Raw genomic sequence first — 24,183 nt, forward strand, 5'->3', positions numbered from 1 at the left:
AATTAACATTGGGCACATCTCTGCGAAGGCACACGTCACTGTCGATCTTGTCGCGCTACCGGACCGTCGAAAACGGCAACAGCGATGAGCTTGATCACTTAATGCGGGCCATAGTGCGCGACGCGACAGGCAAGACCTAAATTGTTGTTCGACAAATCTGTAGCGAGCGATAACAATCTCTCCATGCATGACCGTTTCTTTTTTGCGCAATAACTTGTTGGGTTTCCAAACTAAGATAAACCAGCAACGATTCCTTTCATATGCCCATAAAAATAGAATAACTCGTGATTTAATCTGAAGTCGTCCAGGTTCGGTACATATGAAGAAATGAATCACTAGCCTGACAGTTTGTAAACAGTTCTTTTTAAAACTTTACTGAGTGATTGCTTGCACTCAGTCACTTGTGGATTTAATAACCGTTATTTCTTTACTCTAATCCTTACAAAGATCAATGCCCTGCGGCTTACCTCTCCAAGTAGAAGCACCTTGTCCCCTTGCAGCTGTTTTGCCGACAGTCCCTTCACCCAGCCGCTAGTGAAATAATTATGCGCCTCGGTGGACTTAAACGCCTTCATTTTTTCAAGGGTCAGAAAGCTTGCTGAAAAAACAAGGTAATTGACGATGTCACCGTAACAAATCTCTGGAAATATGTCGACATCGCTTGTTGTGTCCGTTCCCGGCCGCAGCATGAACGGGTCGATATTATCGCAGAGACGCACTTTTTCCGCATACCGAACGCGCTCCGACCCCGTAAGATCTAAGCGGTAGGTAGCGTCTAAAGGCTGCTTACTGAGAAGCGGCGGCATGCCACACAAAAGGCAACAAAATTGCACGTGTTACCACTAGCGAGGAAACGCGTGCGATACGCACTCCACCGACTCCGCACAGACTGCACCAACATGTCCGCCGCAGCGCACGCCGCCGGACGTGACGTCACATGCAAACCATGTATAGGGTGAAGCAGATCTTGGAGGGCAGCTTAGCAACGCTGTTTCTGGTCATTTTTTCGACGAGCGTTTACCGAACGGTACCTCCTTGAATAATGTTGACAAACTTCAAATAAGCCCATGCCCCTCTTCTCTATTCTTTATTCTTTTCGCTAGAAACACAGCTCCCTAGGTTCCTGTGTGATGAACACGCGCACGGTGACGTCGGGAGTAACACAGCAGGCCTGACTGACCGGATTTATTCAAATGACAAGCACGTACATACGTGCGTTGATGGAATGGCAACTGGAACAAGGGGAGTATCAGACATGGCGAGCGACGTATGAATACTAAAAAAAAAACTGCTCTTGGAGGCACAGACACGTGCGCACTTACAAGGAAAAGTGGCATGCGTCGGTGCGATGAAGGCGGCGGAATTCGTTTCTTACTGCTCAGTGGTTAAGGCGCTCGGCTACTGATCCGGAGTTCCCGGGTTCGAACACGACCGCGGCGGCTGCGTTTTTATGGAGGCAAAACGCTAAGGCGCCCGTGTGGTATGCGATGTCAGTGCACGTTAAAGATCCCCAGGTGGTCGAAATTATTCCGGAGCCCTCCACTACGGCACCTCCTTCTTTCTTTCTTCTTTCACTCCCTCCTCTATCCCTTCCCTTACGGCGCGGTTCAGGTGTCCAACGATATATGAGAGCCATTTCCTTTCCCCAAAAACCAATTAAAATTATTATTATTATTATTTTTATTATTATTATTATTATTATTATTATTATTATTATTATTATTATTATTATTATTATTATTATTGCAAAGTTGTCAACGCCAATGAACTCAATGAACGCCGTTGGCTCCCTTGTTTTGTTTGGTTATTGAGGAAAGGAAATGGCACAGTAACTGTCTCACATATCTCGGTGAACACCTGGATCGCGCCGCAAAGGAAGGGATACAGGAGGGAGAGAAAGAGAAAATTGAAAGTTGGATTTTGAGGAAATGCGCGGCGCTGCGCAGCGGCGGAACGCCTGTGGCTCGGTGCTACTAGTGGCGCATGCGCAGTAGTGGCTATGGAGCGGGAGAGAGAGAGAACGGAGTCGGCGGCGGCCACCTGCGCCTTGCTTGATGTCACTCGTGCTCCGACATACGCCTACTCGCGCGAAGCGCGGTGTTTCATTTTATTTCATTTTCATTTATTCATAATCTTGCCATACAAATTATCAAAACACTCACTGAACCCATAGACAGAGGCTAGTTTGGGGTTCAGAAACAAAATACATAATGGCAATGACATAGCACTTGTGCAAAATGAAAAGCACAAAATCAACGCCGAAAGACCAAAAAGACTAGCGTAGTGAAGCTTTTCGCTTCAAAATGACCGATTAAATATCTACGGTAAACACAAAGTTTATAGCGCGTGTACGCAGCTCTTTTCATTTGGCGCTCGGAGCATCGGAGCTACTCACAGACGAAGTCCCTATTCAAAAAGCCGAGCGGTCAAACCGGCCTCGTTATTTGAGAATTGAGCGCCTTTACCGGTGACTCCTATACTTGTGCAGTTGGAGTCCACGTAGGATATGCTCTCCTGGTCCTTGCACACAGTGAGAAATTCAAGTCTTGCGCTATGCTGGGAGCGGGCCTGGGTTCATAACAGTGACAATTAAGCGGGCCCGGGCTTGAAGCCGAAGGCCTGGACTAAGCTCAGGCTTCGTGCCTCTGACTCGGGCCGGGCTCAGGTCTCGGATCGAGGCCGGTGCAGTACTCCGGTTTTTTGCCGAAGCGAGACGAAATGTACAAAAAGGTGGGCTGAAAGTAAGCGCCACTTTTAGCTAGCAGTCTTACAGAACGAGCTCAGTATTTTTCTAATGAACGAATATATTTGTTTTGATTTTAAAAAATGATAAAAGAAGGATGTCAGGTGAAAAGTTACAAGCATGTGGCTTCAAAGTGCCTGTCTACTTTCCACAACTTGGAAATCATTTGCACCAAAATAACGGAAAAGACAAAGGATATATTTACAGCTAATAGAAATGCTTGCTGTGTTGGAAAATGTGTGAACACAACAGTGCAAGGAAGCAATGCAGGGCATTAAAAATTAAAATGAACAGGAGGAGGCGGCTCGGAGGCGCGATACAATGCGGCTAAGCCCAAATTACGACGAACTCCTTGTAGCGTAACGCTAACGTGAAATTTGTTCTATATTAGTTAAAGTGGATACGATATTTCAAACACTGTGGGCCATAATTAGTGTCTGCGAAGTACAAATCAATTGAACTGAGAAGAAAAAAAGAGTGTCCCACCCATCCCCACTGTAATGAAGTGTCAACGATGTAGCTTCGAATATTTCGGTCTCCACATACAACAGAACAACAGAATTACAATAGCTGTTTTGAGCATAGATTTATTCGATGTGCAGGAAAAAAAGACAGATAAACGCTCCGATCAGTGCGCAAGAAAATTCAAGTGTGACATCAGAGCCTGCATGGTCTCACAAACCGCAGTAGCAGAAGAGGTCTACGTACTTGCTGCTGCTGCAATTTCAGGCGCCTCTAGGATCTTGATGAGCATTCAGAATTATGCTAGTTTCTCGAAAATTGTACCATATGGTGTTTAGCTGCCTACATTCCACCTAAATAACTGAGACTTTTTACATATCTCCACTGGCTGAAAAAATTGGCGGTGGTTTAGCTTTGGTTAACCCTGGAGTGACGCGATAGCTACCGCTGTCAGAGTGGAACTTGGTCACGTGACCAAGCACGTGACGAACCACGTGATCAGCCACGGCGCCGCGCAGCGACAGGGTGGCGGCGCCGCTACCGCCACGGCGCCGCCACGCTGAAGGCTCGAAATGCTACAAAATGAGTCCGTCAGTTTAATTGTTAGCAAAAGTAATACTCCTTGGTGCGATTCGGCAAGATTTGCAGGCTAAAAAAATTCCTGCGAGCGAATTGCTGTCAAAGTTTGGCAGTCGGCGTCTGTAGTTCCCAACAGCTTTAAATTGAAGCTATACATATATCCCCAGCAGATGCAACGTCAGTGTATATAATTCGGAAAAAAAAATCTTTTCACGGCGCTCTACTCGACCGCAAAGATTACCGCGAGTTTTCCCGCATAGGGAGTAATATTACTTCATACTTCTTGCTCTATATAGCTATGTGTTCCATAAACCTATAGTACCATACTTAGTGCGACACCTTGCATAATCGAATACACAAGTCAAAACGTACCCAGGGAGCTTTTATTTGTCAAAGGTCGAGACTGGTAAACGCCAGTTTTAGGCTAAGCACGATAAACGCGACATAATTCACTGCACAAAACGTCACGATCAATGAGAAAGAAGAATTGGTCATTTTTTGCAAGCGCAAAATTTGAGCATTTATAGCAGCGATATGAACTGGTGGAAAAGACATAGAAAACGGCGGAGTTGCATAAATATTATTTTAGTTGACTACTGTCTTTCGCATACTATCATACGAATATTAAAATGAGGTCACATTTTCGCAAGGCTACGCAAGAAAAACAAATGTGCGAACACTATGTATACGTGGAGCTTCTCAGAGCTCTCCGCACTCGCTGAGTGAAATCATTGCGCTTCCCTCCGGACAGTGGAAGCTGTCCGCGAATGGCTTGAAAACGCTCAGCGGGAAGTTACACCAGGCGGCTGCGCTGAAGACGGATTCCGTGGCTGCGAAGCCGGCACAGCTCTGATAACACAAAGATAAGAAAAACAGTTCTTCGGCACTGTAACGTCCAAAGCCGGTGCTCCAGTCCGGATATCCACCGCTATGTTTCAGTGCGTTGAATAGTGGCGGTAGGCTCGCCACAGTCACGTAGAGGGCAGACATGTCTTCTGTCAAGGTCACGTTGGTCGTGTTGTGTTGAGTCTGGAAGGCTTGGACGAGGCAGTTTATGGTACTCTCTTGGCGGGCTGTCTCCCCTGCAGTCATCCAGCGTTGAGGTGATGAGCCTCCGGAAAATGTCCTGCCTTTGAGGTCGTAAGCCGCCGCGATTTGTCTCGCAATGAGTGAGCCGACCGACGAGTAGCTGATGCTTTCGTACGCACCGTCAGGAAATACGTTGCTCAGCAAGTAGACGTCGGGAATAATTATGTTATGCGGAGCGTACGAAGCATTTGCTTGGTGCCAGAGGTCGGTCCACTCGTCTCCATCGACGCCTTGCGCGAAGAGATGGTTTTGCCGAGTCCAGTGGCTACGTGGCAACAGCTCGATGTTTTCAAAAAAGTTCGCCGTCATAGGTGGAATTACTGCCGCAGCGTTAGCTGCCGCTCGCCCGAGCCCGCGAAAGACTATTCGCGCATTGGCAATCTTAGTTGTAAGGATTTTTTTGGACGCGGGACCGAGCCAAGTCGAACGGCGTAGATGATTGATTGCTGCTTCACGCACGACTTTGGCAACCTCTGTGACCTTGCCGAGGCGGGGCGGTGTGTGGAGATTCAGCGGGTGCGGAAAGCTCAGAGCCTGCGGCATGGCGGCGTCCGTGAGGTGGAAGCAGAAGATGGCGTGGCGTCCCCTCGCCGTTGACTCCCCGTAAATTCGGGTCGCGAGATGTGCATCGGCGAAGCGCCCGGCAGCCTCAACGAGGCTCAGGCCGACGACGAGCAGCATCTGTTCCCTGGAGGTGTTGGCCAGGATAGCAAAAAAGGCCCGCAGGTAGTCAGGGTTGTCGACATCGACTGGAGTGCTGATTCGGATGCCCGTATTCCGCCGAGAGCTTTTGGCCATGATACGAAGCCATCGGTCCTTATGCGCACTGGGCATTACGGCTTCAGCCAACTCACTGACGCTGCTGTACGACATCCAGTTTCGTTGGCGGTACTTTTCGAGATGACTGAAGATGCTGGATTGAAGTTGAGCTAGGTGCGAACACCAAGCTGAATGGTTCTGCGTGTGGCCACTACCTTTACGGGGCACACCTTTGCTCAAAGCTTCACGAAGCTCGCAAATGTGGCGGGCGTTGTCAGCTCGTGAGCGATGCTCTGCGAGCAAGGTGTCTATGTTGACGCCCAAAAACGAGCTAAGAAAGACAAGCCGGAGCTGGCTTTCGGAGGCCAACGCGTACACGAAAAAGAAGAGAGGAAACTGGTAGTTGAACGAGAGATCGAAGATAACTTCGAGAGGGTCAATGTCTGGATGAACAGATGGCCAAGGAAGCTGGACTTTCTCCAGGAATGCCCTTAGGTAGTCGATGCCGTCGTTATTTGCTAGGCAGCTCTGGTAGAATGTGGCTGCTTTCTCAAACGCACTTTGGTTATTACTCGGTGCTCTGACAAGCTTGGCGCGCTTAATGACAGTCTGTTGAAAGAGAAGCTGGGCGTCTTCGAGTCTGGTACGGCCTCCAGCCACTGCGTGGAGAAGGGTGAACCGCGCAAAGAAATGAGATGCGTTGCAAGATGTATGCAGCAAGTCCCCAGTGAGTAAACGAAAGCCACTATGCAGCCTGATGCATTAAGCAGTGGCTGATGCCATCAACAATCATAATCCCCCCGGAGAGCATACAGAAAGGAAGGGCGTACCGGGTGTCCAACGGGAACAGACGAAGGCGTAGAAGTCTTCGCAGGGGTTGACGTCAATGTCCATGGCGGCTCTGAGCTCCTGCACGTAGCTTCGGCAGGATGAGGACCAACAGGGCGCCTGCTCGCTTCGACGATAGTGGCGAGGAGACAGCAGCCATGCAAGCGGTACCAAGAGGATCCCGATAGTGGCTGCGGCCACGAGGAGCGGGCGAGCCAACTTCCAGCGCCTTATGCGAGCGCGAGCTCGGGCGCTTGATGAGCCCAGGGCGGGAGTCTGCGGGCCGGGAGAAAGGATAGATATGTTCGACGTCTAGAGCTGCCATGTCACGCTTAGCCCCCCTTTTTAAATGCAATATGCGTTTTATAATCCAAATCCAAGCCTCGAAGAAAAGTCGCGTCCGCCCTGCCCACGGAACTGCACCCCAGTTCTCCACTTCATCAAGCAATCGGCTTGACTGAACTTTCCGCGGTCATGTTGACTGGCTTTCCAAAGGGCTCAGGCTCAGGAGTTGACGTGTCACTCACACGCCTTGCAGGCTGCAGTGCTCAGGGCGGGGGTACACATTTTCTCGCGCTAGGCAAAAAGCGCACACTGAGTGTCCCAAGGCACATCTCACTCGTAAGGCTTGCACCTCTCTATGCAGAGAGCGAAAGACAAATCATCGGCAGTTACAAAAACATCGCTTTGAACTGTTCCCCTGGAGCGTACTAATCACACCACTAGCTAAACGAATATGTGCTATTCATAAGAACCCAATACATGCCGAATAACTGCAATACACTCTAAAGGAAGCCAAATATCGAATGGCATCTGCGTAGCACGCGCGAGTATCAAAAGAAAACCTATGCGTACTGCTGTGATGGTGGTAGTGGTTTATTTAAAAAAGAAAAAAGTGAAGGAAAAGACTCTTGCTGGCCGCGGCAATTGCTACCTAATATCTTAATAACCCGAGCTGCAGCCGGCGGAGGTGAAAGGAGAAGCGCCAGGATAGCTAGAAGAAGTATAGAGGGGAGCACAAGGGAGAGCTGTATACACTATTTAAAAAAAAAGTAATGAAGTTTTCGCCGCTCACGCGCAAATATCCAGCTCAATGTCAGAAATTAAGTGCGTGCGAGCGGCCACTGTGCACAATCAGCTGCTGTTTAGGCATTTCCAGTCCTATCGTCGTCGCTTGTGCGCAGGGGTAGGCGTCCACGCGAGTGGCAGCATGTATGGGGCGCGTTTAGAACATGACCCACACTTAGAAAGCCTAAGACGGCTGCAAATTTGGCCCATGGAGTCTGATTTATAGGTGGGGAGAAGGAAGAGAGACCGCTACGAGGCAGTTTGGCTACCTTCGCGAATTACGTAATAAAACAACGGTTCAGCAGGCCTCTGATTCAGATAGCACCGGCACCAATTTTCTCCCACGGGATGACGAACACCTAAGTGTTTCTTACTTGTCCTTTTACTTATTTCTACTCTGACAGGTGAATACACTTTGGTTTGTTTCTAAAGCTCGTAGCGCCTGGGGTCTCTGCGGTCTTTTCACTTCCTGGGGGCTAGTATCGGAAAGTGCTTTCTTTGGAAGTATCACCGCATTGACGCGATAGCGTTAAAAGGCCTGTTCGGTGCAAAACACGGAGTCGGCGTCGCCGTGTCTGGAAAATCCTGGTTGGTCGAGAGGGTAATAATGTATAAAAGAAGTTTCGCCAAAAAGGAAAAAAAAGGTGGTCAAGCGGAATCCAACCGCTCTCTTTTAGGTCGGGGCTGGAGACGCTGTCTGTACACAAATGAAGAATGTTTGTTTTAAGGGATAAGTGGAGGCCTTGTACGAACAGCTCATACCGCACAGTAGATGAATTGACATGACAGGAGCGCTTAACTAATTAGCGCCAACAATTAACATGGGCAATGATGTGGAATAAAGCAGCATGTGATGGTAACAAGCGTGTCGATATCTGCGAAGGGGTGCGCCGGGGGTCCCCCAAGCGACGGTAGGGACCCTTTAATGCGTCGATAGCACGCATAAATATGCGCATCGCTTGAAACAATTTCCTAGCTTTACCAGCGTGCTTCAACACTACAGCGACATACCCTTACGATGAACATAGGCGTTCCCGAGATTTTGTAGAGCGCTATAGCTTTTGAGACGAAGTTCCCGGCTTAGTTTTAGTTGTGGCTGCCAACATCAAGCGTTCGGTGGACACCTCAACCGCGCTGTTGCAGAAGCGAGAAAAGGGGAATGAATGAATGAAAGTGAATGGGCCTGTCACTTGGATCGAGCTGAGCCACAAATAAATTAAGGGCCTTCTTAACGGTTCCTTAACGAAGGAAATGTGACAGCATTTAGGCTGTCGGTTTTGCCGTCTACGTTGCAATTCCGATGGTTTTTCATGCGATCAAATTTTGTGCCTTTCGCCATCACAATTTTATTTGGATACAAACACATGGAACCACTACAAAGAGATACCGACATGCGACCTCCATGTCCCTGAGCTCCTGGCCGTCGGACGCTCGGCACCCCACCGCCGCACATATACCATCGTTTCCCGCCAAGGACCGCTTGAAAGCAGATCTTTTCCCGCCCTTATCACATCACGCCAAATTTTCGGGCCAGAACTGCAAACCCACCAACTATGCCAACCTAACCAATGTCAGGTGGGCCATCTTCCAAATTGTGACGGGTGGGCCAAGTGCCATATTTTGGGGTGGGCCAGCTGCCAAATTTCGGAGGTAGGTTAAAGGGGCCATGTCATGGTCATTCTTCCTATTGCAGTTTTGTGCTTCAGTAACTAATGCAAGAGCTTATGATTCAGTTTCCGAAATTTTGCTGCCCTGGAAGCGCTGTATATTAAAAAAAATGCGATCGAAATTAAAGACCGGGAGACTCCTCCCACCGACGGCGACCGCCATATTGAATGCTATCGTGACGTCCCCAACTAGGCATACATGGCGCAACGTCGTCTGCTCTCGTTGCTGAAATGTGCGCAGCGAGGTCTCTTGTCCCCTGTACTTCGGCGGGCGATCGAAGTAGCAGTCGTCCCCCATATATGAGTGACTGGTGCCGCAAAAGCGTTAATAATAGTAACGCAGTTATTCTTTGGTATAGGTAGGGTCCGGTCACACTAGGCCGATGCGACGGCGGTTGGTTGGCTGGTCGGTATGCAAATGCCGTCTCTGATGCACTGGTCTGTCCAGCTAGACCGACGACGACGCCAGCACGACCAACGACCCCATATCGCAGTAGTGGAAAGAGTGAACTTAGTAGGAACTGGCATGAATGCGGTGGGGGACTAGTTGGTATGACATTCTATAAACTTAAGACCTTTAAAACTTATTGGCCCTGATCATGCTAGCCACGGCGACATACGCGTTGTGCGTGCACCAGCGAAGATGTGCTTTCATTTGGTGCCTGCGCATAGAACCTATCGACACGGGCAGAAAACGCCGCAATACGGTGCCGCTCGTCGCTCGCCGCCGTCGCCTGGGCTTGTGCGGCCGAGCGAAAGCTTCACGCCCGGTGAATAGACGGCCCGAAAAACTGCGCTTGCATACCTTATCCTTATCGAAAAAAGCGAAACGAGCGGCTGCATTTCATATCTTCACACTGTTTTACTAATCAGCGGGCCTGCCATATGGCCTAGCGAGTACGCAGGATTCGCGTGTGCGATTTCGGTGATTGTGGAGAGCGAATTCGCAAGTTTTAGCGCTTGAAAATAGCTGTCGAGCGTATTTTGGCCACAGTGCCCTCAAAGCGACGACTGCCTACATCGCAGGACGCGAGTACAATAAAGGGGAGGTGCCGATATGTGACCCGGTCTGCACAGCATGTGCTGAAGGCAGCCGGCAGCAGCCATCGGCGTCGACTGTGGACAACAGATCTGGCTGTTTTCATTAATTCAAGTAATTTCCGAGCGTATTTTTAGCTAGAGCGCTTTAAAATCAAATACTGAGGGCATAAAAGGAAGGAGATAGAATTAGCGGGAAGAGCCGGTCCTACGCGAAGCGTTTCCCAAGCAGGCGATATAGCATCAGCGGCGCTTATTGCAGTGTTATCATAGTGTGTAAATGAGTAAAACTACAATTTGTGAGCAACACTAAGTAATATTTAAGTTAAAGAGAGCCCACCTTGCGTTTTACGGCAAGCAAATGAGCAGCACTGTTTGCGCACAGCTATGTAAGCAACCCCAGCGCGGGGCTGCAGTTGTCGTGATCGTCGCATTCCTAGGCCACAATGCGCACGCACAGTAAACGCTAAATGATGTAATATTATTTTCAAGCACTCATTTGGACGGCGGCAACTATTCATCGGTGCGGACAGTGAAAGCATTCGAGTCGCGTAGAGTTTTGCAAGCGGCTTGGTTCCTGCAAAAGAGTTCTACGAGCCGAAGGGAATGTATGTTCGACTTACAAATGCACACATGCAGCGGGGAAGTCGTCTCATTCGGCACTTTTCTCTGCTCCTTTCGTGTCTCAAGGTTACTCTAGTGCCACCTTGTGATAATTTGAGTTTAATTATTGAGCCGACGAATAACGGACAAGAAATTAGTAGCCAGCTACAAAACGCCGTGGCTTTCACGGCGCACATCGGCGAAGCATGCACGGCACGTGCCGCTTTTCACATATACGGCAGCACTTGACTGCTCAAAAGAAACCACACTCATAACATAAAAAATAACATGTTTATGAGCGTAAATAATAAAGCAGGGGTCCATCGATTTCTGTTTCCTCAACAATCAGAAAAGGGGTTGCACGAGCAAGTCCGCTTTTTTAAGGATCACACAGATCGCGTACACTAAGCTGACGGCTTCCGAAAATACAACACTGAAAATGCATTTTATTTCGATAAGCTAAAAAAATAAAACTTTTCGAGCGACTGCCCTCTACGGTGTGCATGCAAGCACCTCAACAGCGCGCAGCAGACGACGCAGGGTGGGTATGCCCCTGTGACGTCAGCGATCAGAGGTTGCCGGACCAGCAAGCAGTTCGCAGAAGAAACAGAAAAAAAATTCGTTTAAAAAATATTTACCACACAGAATCAACTGAAACTTGGGGGAATTTTAATTTAACAAGTTGAGAATTAAATGCAATAAGCAGGGTATGCGTGAAAATAAACTGTCATGGCCCCTTTAATTGCCAGTTATCTGGAGGTTGACCAACTGTGGTATTTTTGGGGGTGTGACAAGTGTCAAATTTAAAGGGGCCCCGAAACACATTTTAAGTGCATTGTTTTGCCTGTTGGTTGCATAGAATGAGTTATAGTGATGCTATTAGCAGCGGTCGTACCGCATATACTGCGGTTTTTAATATTTTAATTAGCTCGCAAAAGCAAATTCATGGTGCTGATGGTGTCATCATATAGCGGCGGTTTTTAGCAGCGGATATGACATCACTTAGTGGGAGCTTGATGATTGAACAAAGAGTAAATATACTGCAAATTGTGTTAATAACTAGAGATACGTTTTGTCAAGTTTTTGTGTTTTATACTACACTAACAAAACCAACTTGTTTGCCTTCGATAAAAGCGACGTGAAGCAATTTAGTAAAACAAAAATACACCACCAGAGGCTCCGGCTACTTTTTGCATCGAAGGACTTTGCGCCTCTCTGTAAACATCCTACGACCTAGCACTCAACACTTATGGCTACTCTCTATATATCTGAGAGTGGCTTTGCGGAATCGATCCGATCGAGCCATTGCACTCTATAAGCGTTCGTTTCGGTCACAAGAAAGGACGCGTTCGTTTCGCATTTAGCAGACAGTGCGCATCGTCAGCTTGTGGAGGATCACCGGGCGGAGGCGCCAGATGGCGCCACGCTCCCATCAACAGGTAAAAATTGGATATATTCAATGGAAAAGAAGCATATAAGGTGGATTGTTGAGCTAGTTGGTGCATGATCGAATAAATGGCAGCGGAAAGTAAACGAAGACATCGAAGAAACACACAGCACACACAGCATCGTCCTCGTCTGTGTGTTTCTTCGACGTCTTCGTTTACTTTCCGCTGCCATTTATTCGTTCGAAAGAAGCATAGTCTAGAACTATATCGATGCTGGAAAAGGCAGATCAGGAAGGAAACGCTTTATGATAACTCAAGAGGCAGTGCCCTCCTTTTTGAAGCTAGGTCAGGGTGTCTTAGAACGCGCAGCTACAAAAAGAAATTTAACGAAGAAGATGACACATGTGCTGTGTGTGGTAAATCTGTAGAAATAATAGAACACCTCATTCTAAAATGTGATGGTATCCATCCTGATGTCGATGCAGGCACAGTCACTCTTCCTGAGGCCTTAGGGTTCAGAGATAACAATAGTCATGTAAATAAATCTGCGGTGGAAAATAGCAAAAAGCGATTGGAGGATTGGTGGCTCAAAAGCATAGCGGTGACATAAGTTTTAAAGTGTAGGAAGACGTATTTTAGAGAAAATGGCGAATTTTATTAACAACTTACAGCAGAGTTAAACAAAAATAAAGGAAAAAAACTGAGCATGGTGGCAACTACCATTGCCCCGTTTCAAAGGGGACGTTCCTACCTTCCATCCACCCATCCATACAGCGCGCGCTCCTTGCTCGCAGAGTCCAACCAGCGCGCTAGGAGCGACGGGCGATGGTAGGCAGTAAGTAGTAGCTGTACGCGCTATGCTAAATGTGTCGGATATCTTGCGCAGGCCGTCACACCGTTGCAGCATCTCGCGCTCGAGTTCGGATCCATAAGGGAACGTCACTGATCAGTTTTCCCTTCTGCGCCGTCGACGTGACGATGAAGCATCGCTGGGTCAGCTGGGCGTTCACATGGTTGTTGTAACCATGCAAACGGCGCTGCCAGCTTTGGCATGAACGAGTTACAGAGAACAGGCAACCATGGAGTGCAAACTTTCGCCACATGCTCAGATAGGCTGTTTTGATTGGTCGCAATAAGTGTCGTCATGGGGAGAGTGAAATGGGAATGGGAAGCTGCGCGAAAATCGAGTTGAGGGCAGCATTTTGTTTGCTTGTATTTTGAAATTTCTTCATTGAATAACTCCCGTTCCTATGCATTGATTCTAGTAATTATTTTTGAGTCAGCATCTGTGTGACATAAGGAATCCATTTGAAGTACAACCGGCATCCGTTCAAGCAGTGTTTCGCAGCCCCCTTAAAGGCGGGCCAACTCCTAGTTTTGGGAGTGTGCCAACTAAAAACTGAATACAAGCTCCGCCTTAAGCGTATGATATGCGGTACCGTTAATCGATTAATGCCCATATATGCGGTATTGGACATTCGCTACTTTATATTCACAGATCGCTGGGGGTCATATACCACTGCTGGCGTAGTGGGCAGCAGTTAAGTGATGCGCCCACGACTGCAGGAGCCAGCATCAGTGCAGATCGTGAGACTCAGGTTGCTGTTCCCGAGCGACCAATCATTAGCTTAACTTCCACCTGCCACGGTGGGCAGTTTGCTCACAATCTGGTGAGCAGGTTGTGAAGACGCCACGTGAGCTAGGATTACCAAGGTCACGTGACTGGGCGTTTTTCGACCACGGCGGTTTGAACGAGGCCTAGAAGAATGTTGTGCCCCTGCAGGTTGGCTATAGGGTGGCCACTATGGTTCGGTTAGACACCCTACCCGGGTCTATTTTTCGCTCACAACGCGGCGGATTTTCTAAAGGAAGAAAATACTATTAGGTCACAATTTTTGAGGCGGGCCAACTCAAATTTACAGGGAGGACCAAGTGCCAAATTTTTGGAGTGGGCCGTCTGGATATTTTGGTGGGGGGCCAAGAACTAAATTTTGGAGGTGAACCAAGTGCCATATTTTGGGGATGGGGAAAAGTGTCAAATTTTCTGGGTGGGCCAACTGCCAATTTTTTGGTGCCTTTTGGAATTACAGATTTGACAGTGCTCTTTGCAAGTTCGAACTATCAAATTTTGGAAATTACTCGTAATTTTGAATTTGTCGGTGCGCGCATCTAGAGCGGAGCGGCCCATCAGTACTTTCCGCTGCATGTTAGCCGCGGGTTAGCGGCGGTGAACCGCTGGCGATGTGCCGCGGTTCATATAACTGTAACTGTTTCATATCTCGGTGGGCCCCTAACCGCGCCGTAAGAAAAGCATAAAGGAGGGAGTGAAAGAAGAAAGGAAGAAAGAGATGCCGTAGTGGTGGGCTCCGGAATAATTTCGGCCACCTGGGGATCTAAAATTGCGCTGAAACCGCACAGCCCACGGGCGCTTTTTCAAGAGCGTCAGCTCTAATTCATCACGTTTCTCGATTTCTTAGGGTCTGCTACCAACTCCCTTCGGGGTGAAATTTTCTGTCCGAATAATTCAAGATGCCAGCCCCCATAGTAAATCGGTATAGCAACCCAATTGGTGATTGATTGGTTAGGTCACTAATTTTGTGAGTCAATTAAATAGTCGCGTGACTATGGTTAATCGCTTGTAACTCAGTAATTAATAAGGTCATCATAAAACGAATTGTATATTTGGAATAGTCTAGATGAGTAGAACACGTTAGATACTCATATTAACTAATGAAGTAAATATTTAGTTATAGTTAGGCTTAAATTGATTGCTTTTAATTAGTTAACCGACGACGTCATGATCTCACTAATGGCATTTTCGTAACGGGCTGGATGAGTACAACAAGTTAGACGCTCGTATCGCCTAATTAGGTTAATATTTAGTTATGGTCAGGCTTATAATGGAGGCCGTGACGTCAGCACTTGGCAGTTCACAGTTTCATACCTCAAGGCGACCGGACACCTACCGCCTTGAGGTAAGCAAAAATGGCCCTCCAAAGAGTCTAGAAACTTTTTCGGCCCAAATTGGTCAAAAATATCCGACCTCCAGGCGGTAGGCGCCCGCGCGCCGCGAGGTAAGGAAAAGTAGCCTAATCACGTGGTCATAGGGTTGAGGTTGACGGTGGCGGCATAATTTTGCGTTTCGCCTCCATCGAAACTCGGCCGCCGCGGTAGAATTCGAACCCGGGAACTCCGGCTCAGTAGCCGAGCGCCCTAACCTCTGAGCCACCGCGGCTGGTTCAACAACGTTGGACTGCACTCTGCTTAATAACAAGTATAAAATCGCCGCCAGCACCTGAGCCCGCAAATTCTCGGCGTGAGAAATGCGCATTTATACGGGACGTACGAGTTCGGGCGCTGTACCCCACACGAGTTTCGAAATGCCCATTCCCCCTGGAAGGAAAACTGCGACCGACGACGGTCTGTGCCGTGTTTTCACAAGGGCGAGGCCACAGCTGCGTGAACTCACCGCGGTGCTGCTCATGCCTTCCAGGGGGGCCACGCAAAGGCGGTAGAGCTGCAGCGAGGTCTTGCTCTCCGACGCGGGACGCCGGCGGCCGCTGCTCCTCTGCGAGTCCGGACGCGCCTCCATCTTCTCCTTCTTCTTCTTCTCCTCAAGTAATATGGCACATACCCACGTGGGGGGATTGGCCAAGGTGTTGTTGCCTTCGTGACATGGCACACACCCACGACGGGTGATTGGCCAGGGTGGATATGTAGTATCAGGTCGCGAAGGCCAAGGTGTTGTTGTTGTGGTTGTTGTTAGCCTATCAAAAGATGGCACATACCCACACTGGGGGATCCGCCAAGAATCGGGTGGCTATTCACCTGAACGAAGTTAATAAAAAGGAAAAGCACGTGGGAGCGCAACACCGGTGAATTCTCCCTCTTAAAACATGGCACATACCCACATAAGGATTGGCGAAGAAGGAAATTTCTTCTCGGCGATGTTGTCGCCTCTGAGGGAATGGTACGTAACCGCGGTGGGAGATTGGCCTAAGTATTTGCTGTAGGCCTAAACAGTGGAAAAATTCGCCCTAACCTAGGTCATGCGGTACATTAATAAAGATCTAGGATTGGGGAGAGGTGGGCTAGGAATTTGGAAAGATTTTGATGTGTAAAAATAGAAATCGCGAAAAAGAAGATATGAAAACGATGGTACTGCTTTAACGTAGTTAAACCGAGTAGACGCCCCAAAAGCATGTGTTTTAGAATTGGCTCATGGTTTTGCTGGGTCGTAGGCACATCTGGCGACGATATTAGACTCAGGTTAAGCTCTGATCGAGGTTAAGCTAATCTGATCTGTTCACGCCGCACGTGGAAGTTGATGAAGACGACGATGCGCAATGCACAGCGCGAGAGTGTGTTGCAGTTTTAACACGAGGCGTGATCGCCTGCAGCCATAGCTTAGTGCCCTCGTGCAGTGGCCAGCCAAACTGAATTGTTGGCGCCGCCGCAGTTTCGAATCCCAGTCGCGGCAATATTTATTTTACTTTTTCTTCAACGTCGACCCTTTAGCGATGAATCGCCTTTTGCAGCTTTTGGTGGTGAAGTAGAGCTCCTGCTCTGAGAGTCCCTGGTGGACACGTACGCTACTTCGCCTTCTCTCCTATAAGCATTTCCTTTTTTCTTCGTGTTCTGCTCCTTGTTAATAATAATAATAATAATAATAATAATAATAATTTGTTTTTGGTGGAAAGGAAATGGCGCAGTATCTGTCTCATATATCGTTGGACACCTGAACCGCGCCGTAAGGGAAGGAATAAAGGAGGGAGTGAAAGAAGAGAGGAACAAATAGGTCCGTAGTGGAGGGCTCCGGAATAATTTCGACCACCTGGGGATCTTTAACGTGCACTGACATGGAGCCGACTGTTAATTCCTGCATAAAAACTGGCATCACCTGCCTGCATACAGCCTGGGCGCTGGGCAAAAATTCAAATTGGCCAGTATATAGAATACAATTTTCTAAGCAATAAATCAGTGTTTCTGCCGACAAATAAAGGCTGGCATCGCCTGCCTGCATAAAGCCTGGGCGCTGGACAAAAATTCAAATTGACCAGTATATAGAATACAATTTTCTGAGCAATAAATGAATGTTTCTGCCGGCAAAACGTCAGTATTAGTTGGCAAGAATAATGATTGTTTTTTTTGGGGGGGGGGGGAGGAAATGGCGCAGTATCTGTCTCATATACCGTTGGACACCTGAACCGCGCAGTAAGGGAAGGGATAAGAGGGAGTGAAAGAAGAAAGGAGGAAGTAGGGGTCGTAGTGGAGGGCTCCGGAATAATTTCGACCACCTGGGGATCTTTAACGTGCACTGACATGGAGCCGACTGTTAATTCCTGCATAAAAACTGGCATCACCTGCCTGCATACAGCCTGGGCGCTGGGCAAAAATTCAAATTGGCCAGTATATAGAATACAATTTTCTAAGCAATAAATCAGTGTTTCTGCCGACAAATAAAGGCTGGCATCGCCTGCCTGCATAAAGCCTGGGCGCTGGACAAAAATTCAAATTGACCAGTATATAGAATACAATTTTCTGAGCAATAAATGAATGTTTCTGCCGGCAAAACGTCAGTATTAGTTGGCAAGAATAATGATTGTTTTTTTTTGGGGGGGGGGGGGAGGAAATGGCGCAGTATCTGTCTCATATACCGTTGGACACCTGAACCGCGCAGTAAGGGAAGGGATAAGAGGGAGTGAAAGAAGAAAGGAGGAAGTAGGGGTCGTAGTGGAGGGCTCCGGAATAATTTCGACCACCTGGGGATCTTTAACGTGCACTGACATCACACAGCACACGGGCGCCTTAGCGTTTTTCCTCCATTAGAACGCAGCCGCCGCGGTCGGGTTCGAACCCGGGAACTCCGGATCAGTAGGGCGCTCGACTACTGATTCGGAGTTCCCGGGTTCGAACCCGACCGCGGCGGCTGCGTTCTAATGGAGGAAAAACGCTAAGGCGCCCGTGTGCTGTGCGATGTCAGTGCACGTTAAAGATCCCCAGGTGGTCGAAATTATTCCGGAGCCCTCCACTACAGCCCCTACGTCTTCCTTTCTTCTTTCACTCCCTCTCTTTTGAGCCACAGAATTGATTTTCACAAAAAGAAAAGAAGGATGGAGCTGTCCTCAGTCTACATAAAAGAGGCATTATGCCAATAAATAAAAATAAATTAGATGCACGGGGCGTAGAGTCCACTAGGAAAGTGGAATAACGCAACGATATTGTTCGCGGTTTTATATATGACCGAGGACTTGACCAAGAAATTAACAGGTAAAACGGATCGTTCTAGCCATCGCCAGCAGCTGCGGCGAACGCGATTCTAAATCACCCGCCACAAACGATTCCTTAGGAATGGTCAGGCACTCTCTCCTCCACGACATACGGCGAGTAACGTCGCGACTTGCAGTTGAGTGGTGAAAAATAATTTCTGCATACAACGACGGCAGAAGCGCGAAAAAAAAAAATGATTTGCCAGCGTTCAACGCGCCGACAGCAGCGGTGGAAGTTCTCAAATATGCAGAGATGTGCAAACAAAGTACCGATAAGCTCTATGAGAAAAATCCGAAAAAAAGTGCGATAGGGGTTTAACGTAGTTAAATCGAGTAATAATAATAATAATAATAATAATAATAATAATAATAATAATAATAATAATAATAATAATAATAATAATAATAATAATAATAATAATAATAATAATAATAATAATTTGTTTTTGTGGAAAGGAAATGGCGCAGTATCTGTCTCATATATCGTTGAACACGCCTTTGTGTTTCTCGCCCATCGAAACGCTGCCGCCGCGGTCGGATTCTACAGTGTGTTTAGGCGGCATACTTTTTTGGGGGGGAGGGGGGGGGGAGGGAATGGCGCATTATCTGTCTGACATATCGGCGGACACCTGAATCGCGACGTAAGGGAAGGAGTAAAGGAAGGAGTGAAAGAAGAAAGGAAGAGGTGCCGTAGTGAAGGGCTGCGGAATAATTTCGACCACCTCGGGATATTTAACGTGCGCCGACATCGCACATCACACGGGCGCCTTTGCGTTTCGCCTCCATCGAAACGCGGCCGCCGTGGTCGGGTTCGCCCCCCGAAAACTCCGGATCAGTAGCTGAGCGCCCTATCCACTGAGCCACCGCCTCCTTGCAGATCGGCATTCAGGAGGCGTCTGGATTGGGACGCGACAGCGTGTTGCAGTGTTGCCAAGGGGTCCACGGAACCCCACCGACCGTTCTGCGCGACGCCTTGGACAATTTAAGGAAAGGAAAATACGCCTGTCTCACATGTCTCGCTGGACACCCGAACCGCGCCGTAAGGGAATGAAAAGGCTTTCGTTAGTTGCTGGATGTAACGGACGCCGGACAGATCCTTGGCCGCGAGTATGAGCCATTAAAGGCTGCCGCCTTAATAAAAAAGAGAGCAGATATCACGAGGCATTGCCAGTATGGTTTTCGCCTTGGCAGCCTGCGTTCGTTGGCTCTAGGAACGCCGCACCAATCTTCGATAGGTTGCTGGGACGCCTTCACAGATGAGAGAAATTTTTGAACGCTGCAGTGAGGGCTCATATTGAGGGCGGGGAAATGCTGACGGTATAGTTAGGCTAATTTATTTTTCATTGAAGCATACTGCTGACTGGGAGCATCTGCTTTCCTCGAACCTGCATGCAGCGCGTAGAATGGAGAGTCCTACTGATGATATCCACCGCGTCTGAAGCCACGACATCTGACAAGTGTGCGAAGCATGCTAAATAGAGATTTTTCCATTTGAAGGATATAGGTGACCATCAATCACATTGCACCGATTCCTGTCACACTTTCACTGTCCACAAAGCAGCGTCATTTCCTCACCGCCGTTTGTTGTCAACGCAATGCTCGACGAACAGGTGCATTTATTTTCGACGATGAGCCCGCAGAGCAATAAAATCTAAAATGAAGGCGAAACCTCAGGATGCAGATGTGCGAGAATATTTTTCGAGGCGAGTGAAGAAAATTAAAGTTGGCCAAGAATTGCAACGAAGCGTACAAAAGAACTTGCTTCACAACAGGGAATTCTTTCACTCCCGCACCAAACATCTAGCAGGACTGCACACACTGCTACAACCCGGCAAATGTAAGGATTGGTTTTGGTTTCATGGGGTGGTGGTGGTGGTGAAAACTTTAATGGACACAGGGGAGTTTAGGACACGCAGGTCCTTGGGCCCCCGCACGGCCCCACTGCACTCAAACGTTCATGTCCCGGAGGCTCATGACGCTAGCGGCCCGGCCTGTGGCAATGGCTTGCTTGGCTGGGTCCTCGGAGTAGAGTCTCCCAAGCCTCTCAAGTGGTAAGGTGCTCCAGGCCCCACGGGGGAGGATCCGCCGGGCAGAGGAAAAGGATATGATCGAGAGTGGCTTTGGGGTGGTGGCAGAGGGTACAAAAGGGGTTTGTGTGGACTTGGTGATAGCGCGAGCGTATATAAGGGAGGGTAAGGTGCGTGTTTGGAGCCGCCTCCAAAGTGTCTGGTGGTAATTGTCGAGGGAGGGATGGCGTGGGGGGGGGGGGGGGGGGGGAGGGGGGGGTAGAGCTGACGCTCGGCATTGCAGGCCTGCGTCAGTTCAATGAATGAATCCATGCGCTCCCGTGAGAACCCTAGGTCGGAGGCCGCCGGTGCCCGGTTGAGAGTACTTCGGGCTAAAGCGTTGGCAGCCTCGTTTCCGGGATTTCCGGAAAAAGCAGGCACCCATATGAGCTCCATGTGGCGGGGCGGGTGTGTGGCGAGGGAGTTCACTATGCGAAATCCAGGGACGTGAACTCTCCCACGAGCAAAATTTAGTATGGCAGTTTTAGAGTCTGATAGTATATACAGAGCCTCCGTGCGCGTGATGGCTAGGGCAATGGCGGCCTCTTGAGCTTCCTCCGAAGTGACACTGGGGGATATGTGAAGGGTGGCAATCGGTTTAACATCTCAAATCAACTCAGGCTATGAGGGACTCCGTAGTGGAGGGCTCCGGATAAATTCGACCACCTGGGGTTCTTTAATGTGTACTGACATCGCACAGTACGCGGGCCTCTAGCATTTCGCCTTCATAGAAATTGGACCGCTGCGTAAGGTATCAAACCCACGTCTTTCGGGCCAGTAGTCAGGCACCATAGTCGCTGAGCCACCCCGACGGCCGGGAAATGCAAGGAAGCACGCCAACCAGAGCAACAGACTGCTGGACGACAGCAAGTTTTTGTTATAAAAACAGCACGGCTATGGAGGAAAGCTTAAACATTAATATGATCGGAACAGAAAGAACAGTTGAAAATGTTAGTTAACTAAGCCGAAAAAACAATTTTTACTTTTCTATTTGCCTAATTTAGTGCCGATCTGATTGCAAGAGGTCATATAAATGCGGTCATATATTGCGGTCATTAAAGGGTCATTCCGCACCAGACGCCCCAGACGTTGCGCTCGACCATCTCCATTTGACCCGCTGCGGTGGCTCAGTGGTTAGGGCGCTCGACTACTGATCCGGAGTTCCCCGGTTCGAACCCGACCGCGGCGGCTGCGTTTTTATGGAGGAAAAACGCCCAGGCGCCCGTGTGCTGTGCGATGTCAGTGCACGTTAAAGATCCCCAGGTGGTCGAAATTATTCCGGAGCCCTCCACTACGGCACCGCCTTCTTCCTTCCTTCTTTCACTCCCTCCCTTATCCTTTCTCTTACGGCGCGGTTCAGGTGTCCAACGATATATATATGAGACAGATACTGCGCCATTTCCTTTCCCCAAAAACCAATTATTATTATTATTATTCATCTCCATTTGGTAAAAAAAAAAAAATTCATGGAAACTTGCCACAATATGCGTAATTCGGAAATATTTTTCCCGAAAAAAGTTTTATAGTGAGGTGAGCGCAGCTTGAACATTTAGAAAAGCGAGAGACCAAGCACTGCTCAACAATGATAAAAACTGAAATTTTTAGACAACACTTCACAATTTTTCCAATGAGATTTGCACAAATTCTGGCTTACGATATAATTCGGAGCATGCAGCTTTATATAGCATAAATATTTTTAAAAATCGAAAGAAAATATGAAAATGTACCATTTTTGTCGTATTTTCTAAAAACATCAACTTGCTTTCGGAAATAACCGTTTTACTTCTCTAGATGTCTAGCACCTATAACCAATGTTACAGGGGATGAAACTGAGTACATTAAAGCAAAAAAAAAAAAACTAAAGCTGGAAAAAAGTGCGTTTTGAGCCAAAGCACTCGTTAATTTCACCCTGAGCGTGTCCAACTAAAAGTACAAACAATAGCGGGTTACGTAGAATAGTTTATGGCCTTTCATTTCTGAAATTTTTATCGAGGCAAGCATAGGAACATTGAGTAGTTGAACAGGTATTAGTGGCAAAAGATTTTATTAACGCTGCCGGGGCGGCCGATGTGGTCCTGTCGCAGTCAGTCATTCCTGTCAGCGCCATGACAGACGTAAGCACCAGCGTAAGAGCTTGTGAAACGCCGATCTGTACGCTGGCGAAGCACCTTCATGCCAGCGACGCACTTATGCGTCGGGCCGCGTTCACCGCCAGCGCGTCTCGCGTTACTCGCCGCAGCGGTGTGCACTTCGCACCGTCACGTGCGCTCCGAGGCGCGCGCTCTCCGCCATCTTATTCGGACATAAATAGAGTACATGCGATACGCCTGCCATGCCGGCTGGTCGTTCCCTCCTCGTGGTCCATGCGAGGCAGCCCGCTGAATACCCTCGTTGTTCTTAGCTGCCCCGCACCAACGCGGGTCTGTCCGAACTTCGAAAGCGAAAACCATCGCGCTTGTTGCATGCCACCGGCCGAATGTCATGCGATATCTTCTTTAACTCCAGCCCTAAAATACACGAGAGCTAGATGAAGTGCTTATATGAACATAAGTGTCGTGCCATGCCAGGTGCCGTGTTCTGCCGTGAAGAGGCCTAAGAGACGACGCATCTTGCGGCGCGAGAGCTCAACTTCAAAAAATATGTTCAAAAATATACCTCGTTGAAAATTTCAGAAATGAAAAAAGAAACCAACAAATTGTTATACGCAACCCAAATTTCATTGCATTTTTACTTGGATCACCTCAGGATGAAATTAACGAGTGTTTGGGCTCAAAATGCACCTTTGTGCAAAATTAGTATTTATTTTTACTTCGGCACCCGCAGTTTCATAGCCAGCAACATTGGTTATGAGTACTAGACATCTATAGAAGAAAAACGGCTATTTCCGAATTTCCGAGAGGAAGATGGTATTAAAAAGAAACGACAAAAATGGTACATTTTCATTTTTTCAATTTTTTGAAAACATTTATGCTGTATAAAGCGGCATGCCAAGAATTATATCCAAAGACAGCATCTGTGCTAGTGTCACTGAAAAATTGTAGTGTTTCCTCAAAATTTGATTTTTTTTATTAGTTATATTGAGCAGTGCCTGGTTTCTCGCCTTTTCTAAATGTTAAGTCTGCGCTCACCTCACGAATAATTTTTTCGCCAAAAATATTTCAGGCTTTGATTACGCATATCGCGATAAGTTTCCGTAATTTTTTTTAACATACTGGAGAGGTCGAGCATAACGTTCGGGGCGTTTAGCGTGGAATGACCAAAACGGAGTTTTGAGTGTTTATTGTAATTTGTCATGTATTACACCACTCGATTGTTATTTTTAGGTAACTTTAACGACAGATGGTCTTCGACACTTTTAATTGTTTTGCAAAGAATGCAGTCGTTTGCAAAGAGTTTAATGCTACAATTAATGTCGTTATTATGTCATCGATAAGGAGCAGTAATAATAGCGGACAAAGGACTGATTCCTGAGGAACGCTCGACGTAACTTGAGCTCTTTTGAATAGGACACACTGGAAAATTACAAACTGAGAACGATATGAGAAAACTGCTAACAAAGATAGTAATCCCACGTCCCTTATAACAGTTTTTAGGTTTCCTAGTAATTTGTTGTCTGATACACAG

The 24,183-nt window shown here is 47.9% G+C and overlaps 2 protein-coding genes across 3 annotated transcripts in view; one reads left to right on the plus strand and one right to left on the minus strand.

The window, feature by feature from the left end:
* Positions 1-4,160: 4,160 nt before the first annotated feature.
* Positions 4,161-15,816, minus strand: LOC144094458 (neprilysin-1-like). Its single transcript, XM_077628389.1, has 3 exons — positions 15,694-15,816; positions 6,463-6,736; positions 4,161-6,291 (listed from the first exon to the last, which is right to left on the minus strand). The coding sequence occupies exons 1-3, from the start codon at positions 15,814-15,816 to the stop codon at positions 4,484-4,486; spliced, it is 2,205 nt and encodes a 734-aa protein (XP_077484515.1). The 3' UTR covers positions 4,161-4,483.
* A 4,385-nt stretch (positions 15,817-20,201) lies between these two features.
* Positions 20,202-24,183, plus strand: part of LOC144094538 (venom allergen 5-like) — a 32,964-nt gene continuing 28,982 nt past the window's right edge. The window contains exons 1-2 of one of the 2 annotated variants that reach the window (XM_077628452.1): positions 20,202-20,330; positions 20,401-20,544. In XM_077628452.1, the coding sequence (XP_077484578.1) occupies positions 20,329-20,330; positions 20,401-20,544 (146 nt within the window). In that variant the 5' untranslated portion in view covers positions 20,202-20,328. The remainder of the gene's footprint in view (positions 20,331-20,400; positions 20,545-24,183) is intronic. The other variant, XM_077628455.1, reaches the window with a different exon arrangement.

Source organism: Amblyomma americanum, chromosome 6 (genome assembly GCF_052857255.1).
Source record: "Amblyomma americanum isolate KBUSLIRL-KWMA chromosome 6, ASM5285725v1, whole genome shotgun sequence".
Lineage (NCBI taxonomy): Eukaryota > Metazoa > Arthropoda > Arachnida > Ixodida > Ixodidae > Amblyomma > Amblyomma americanum.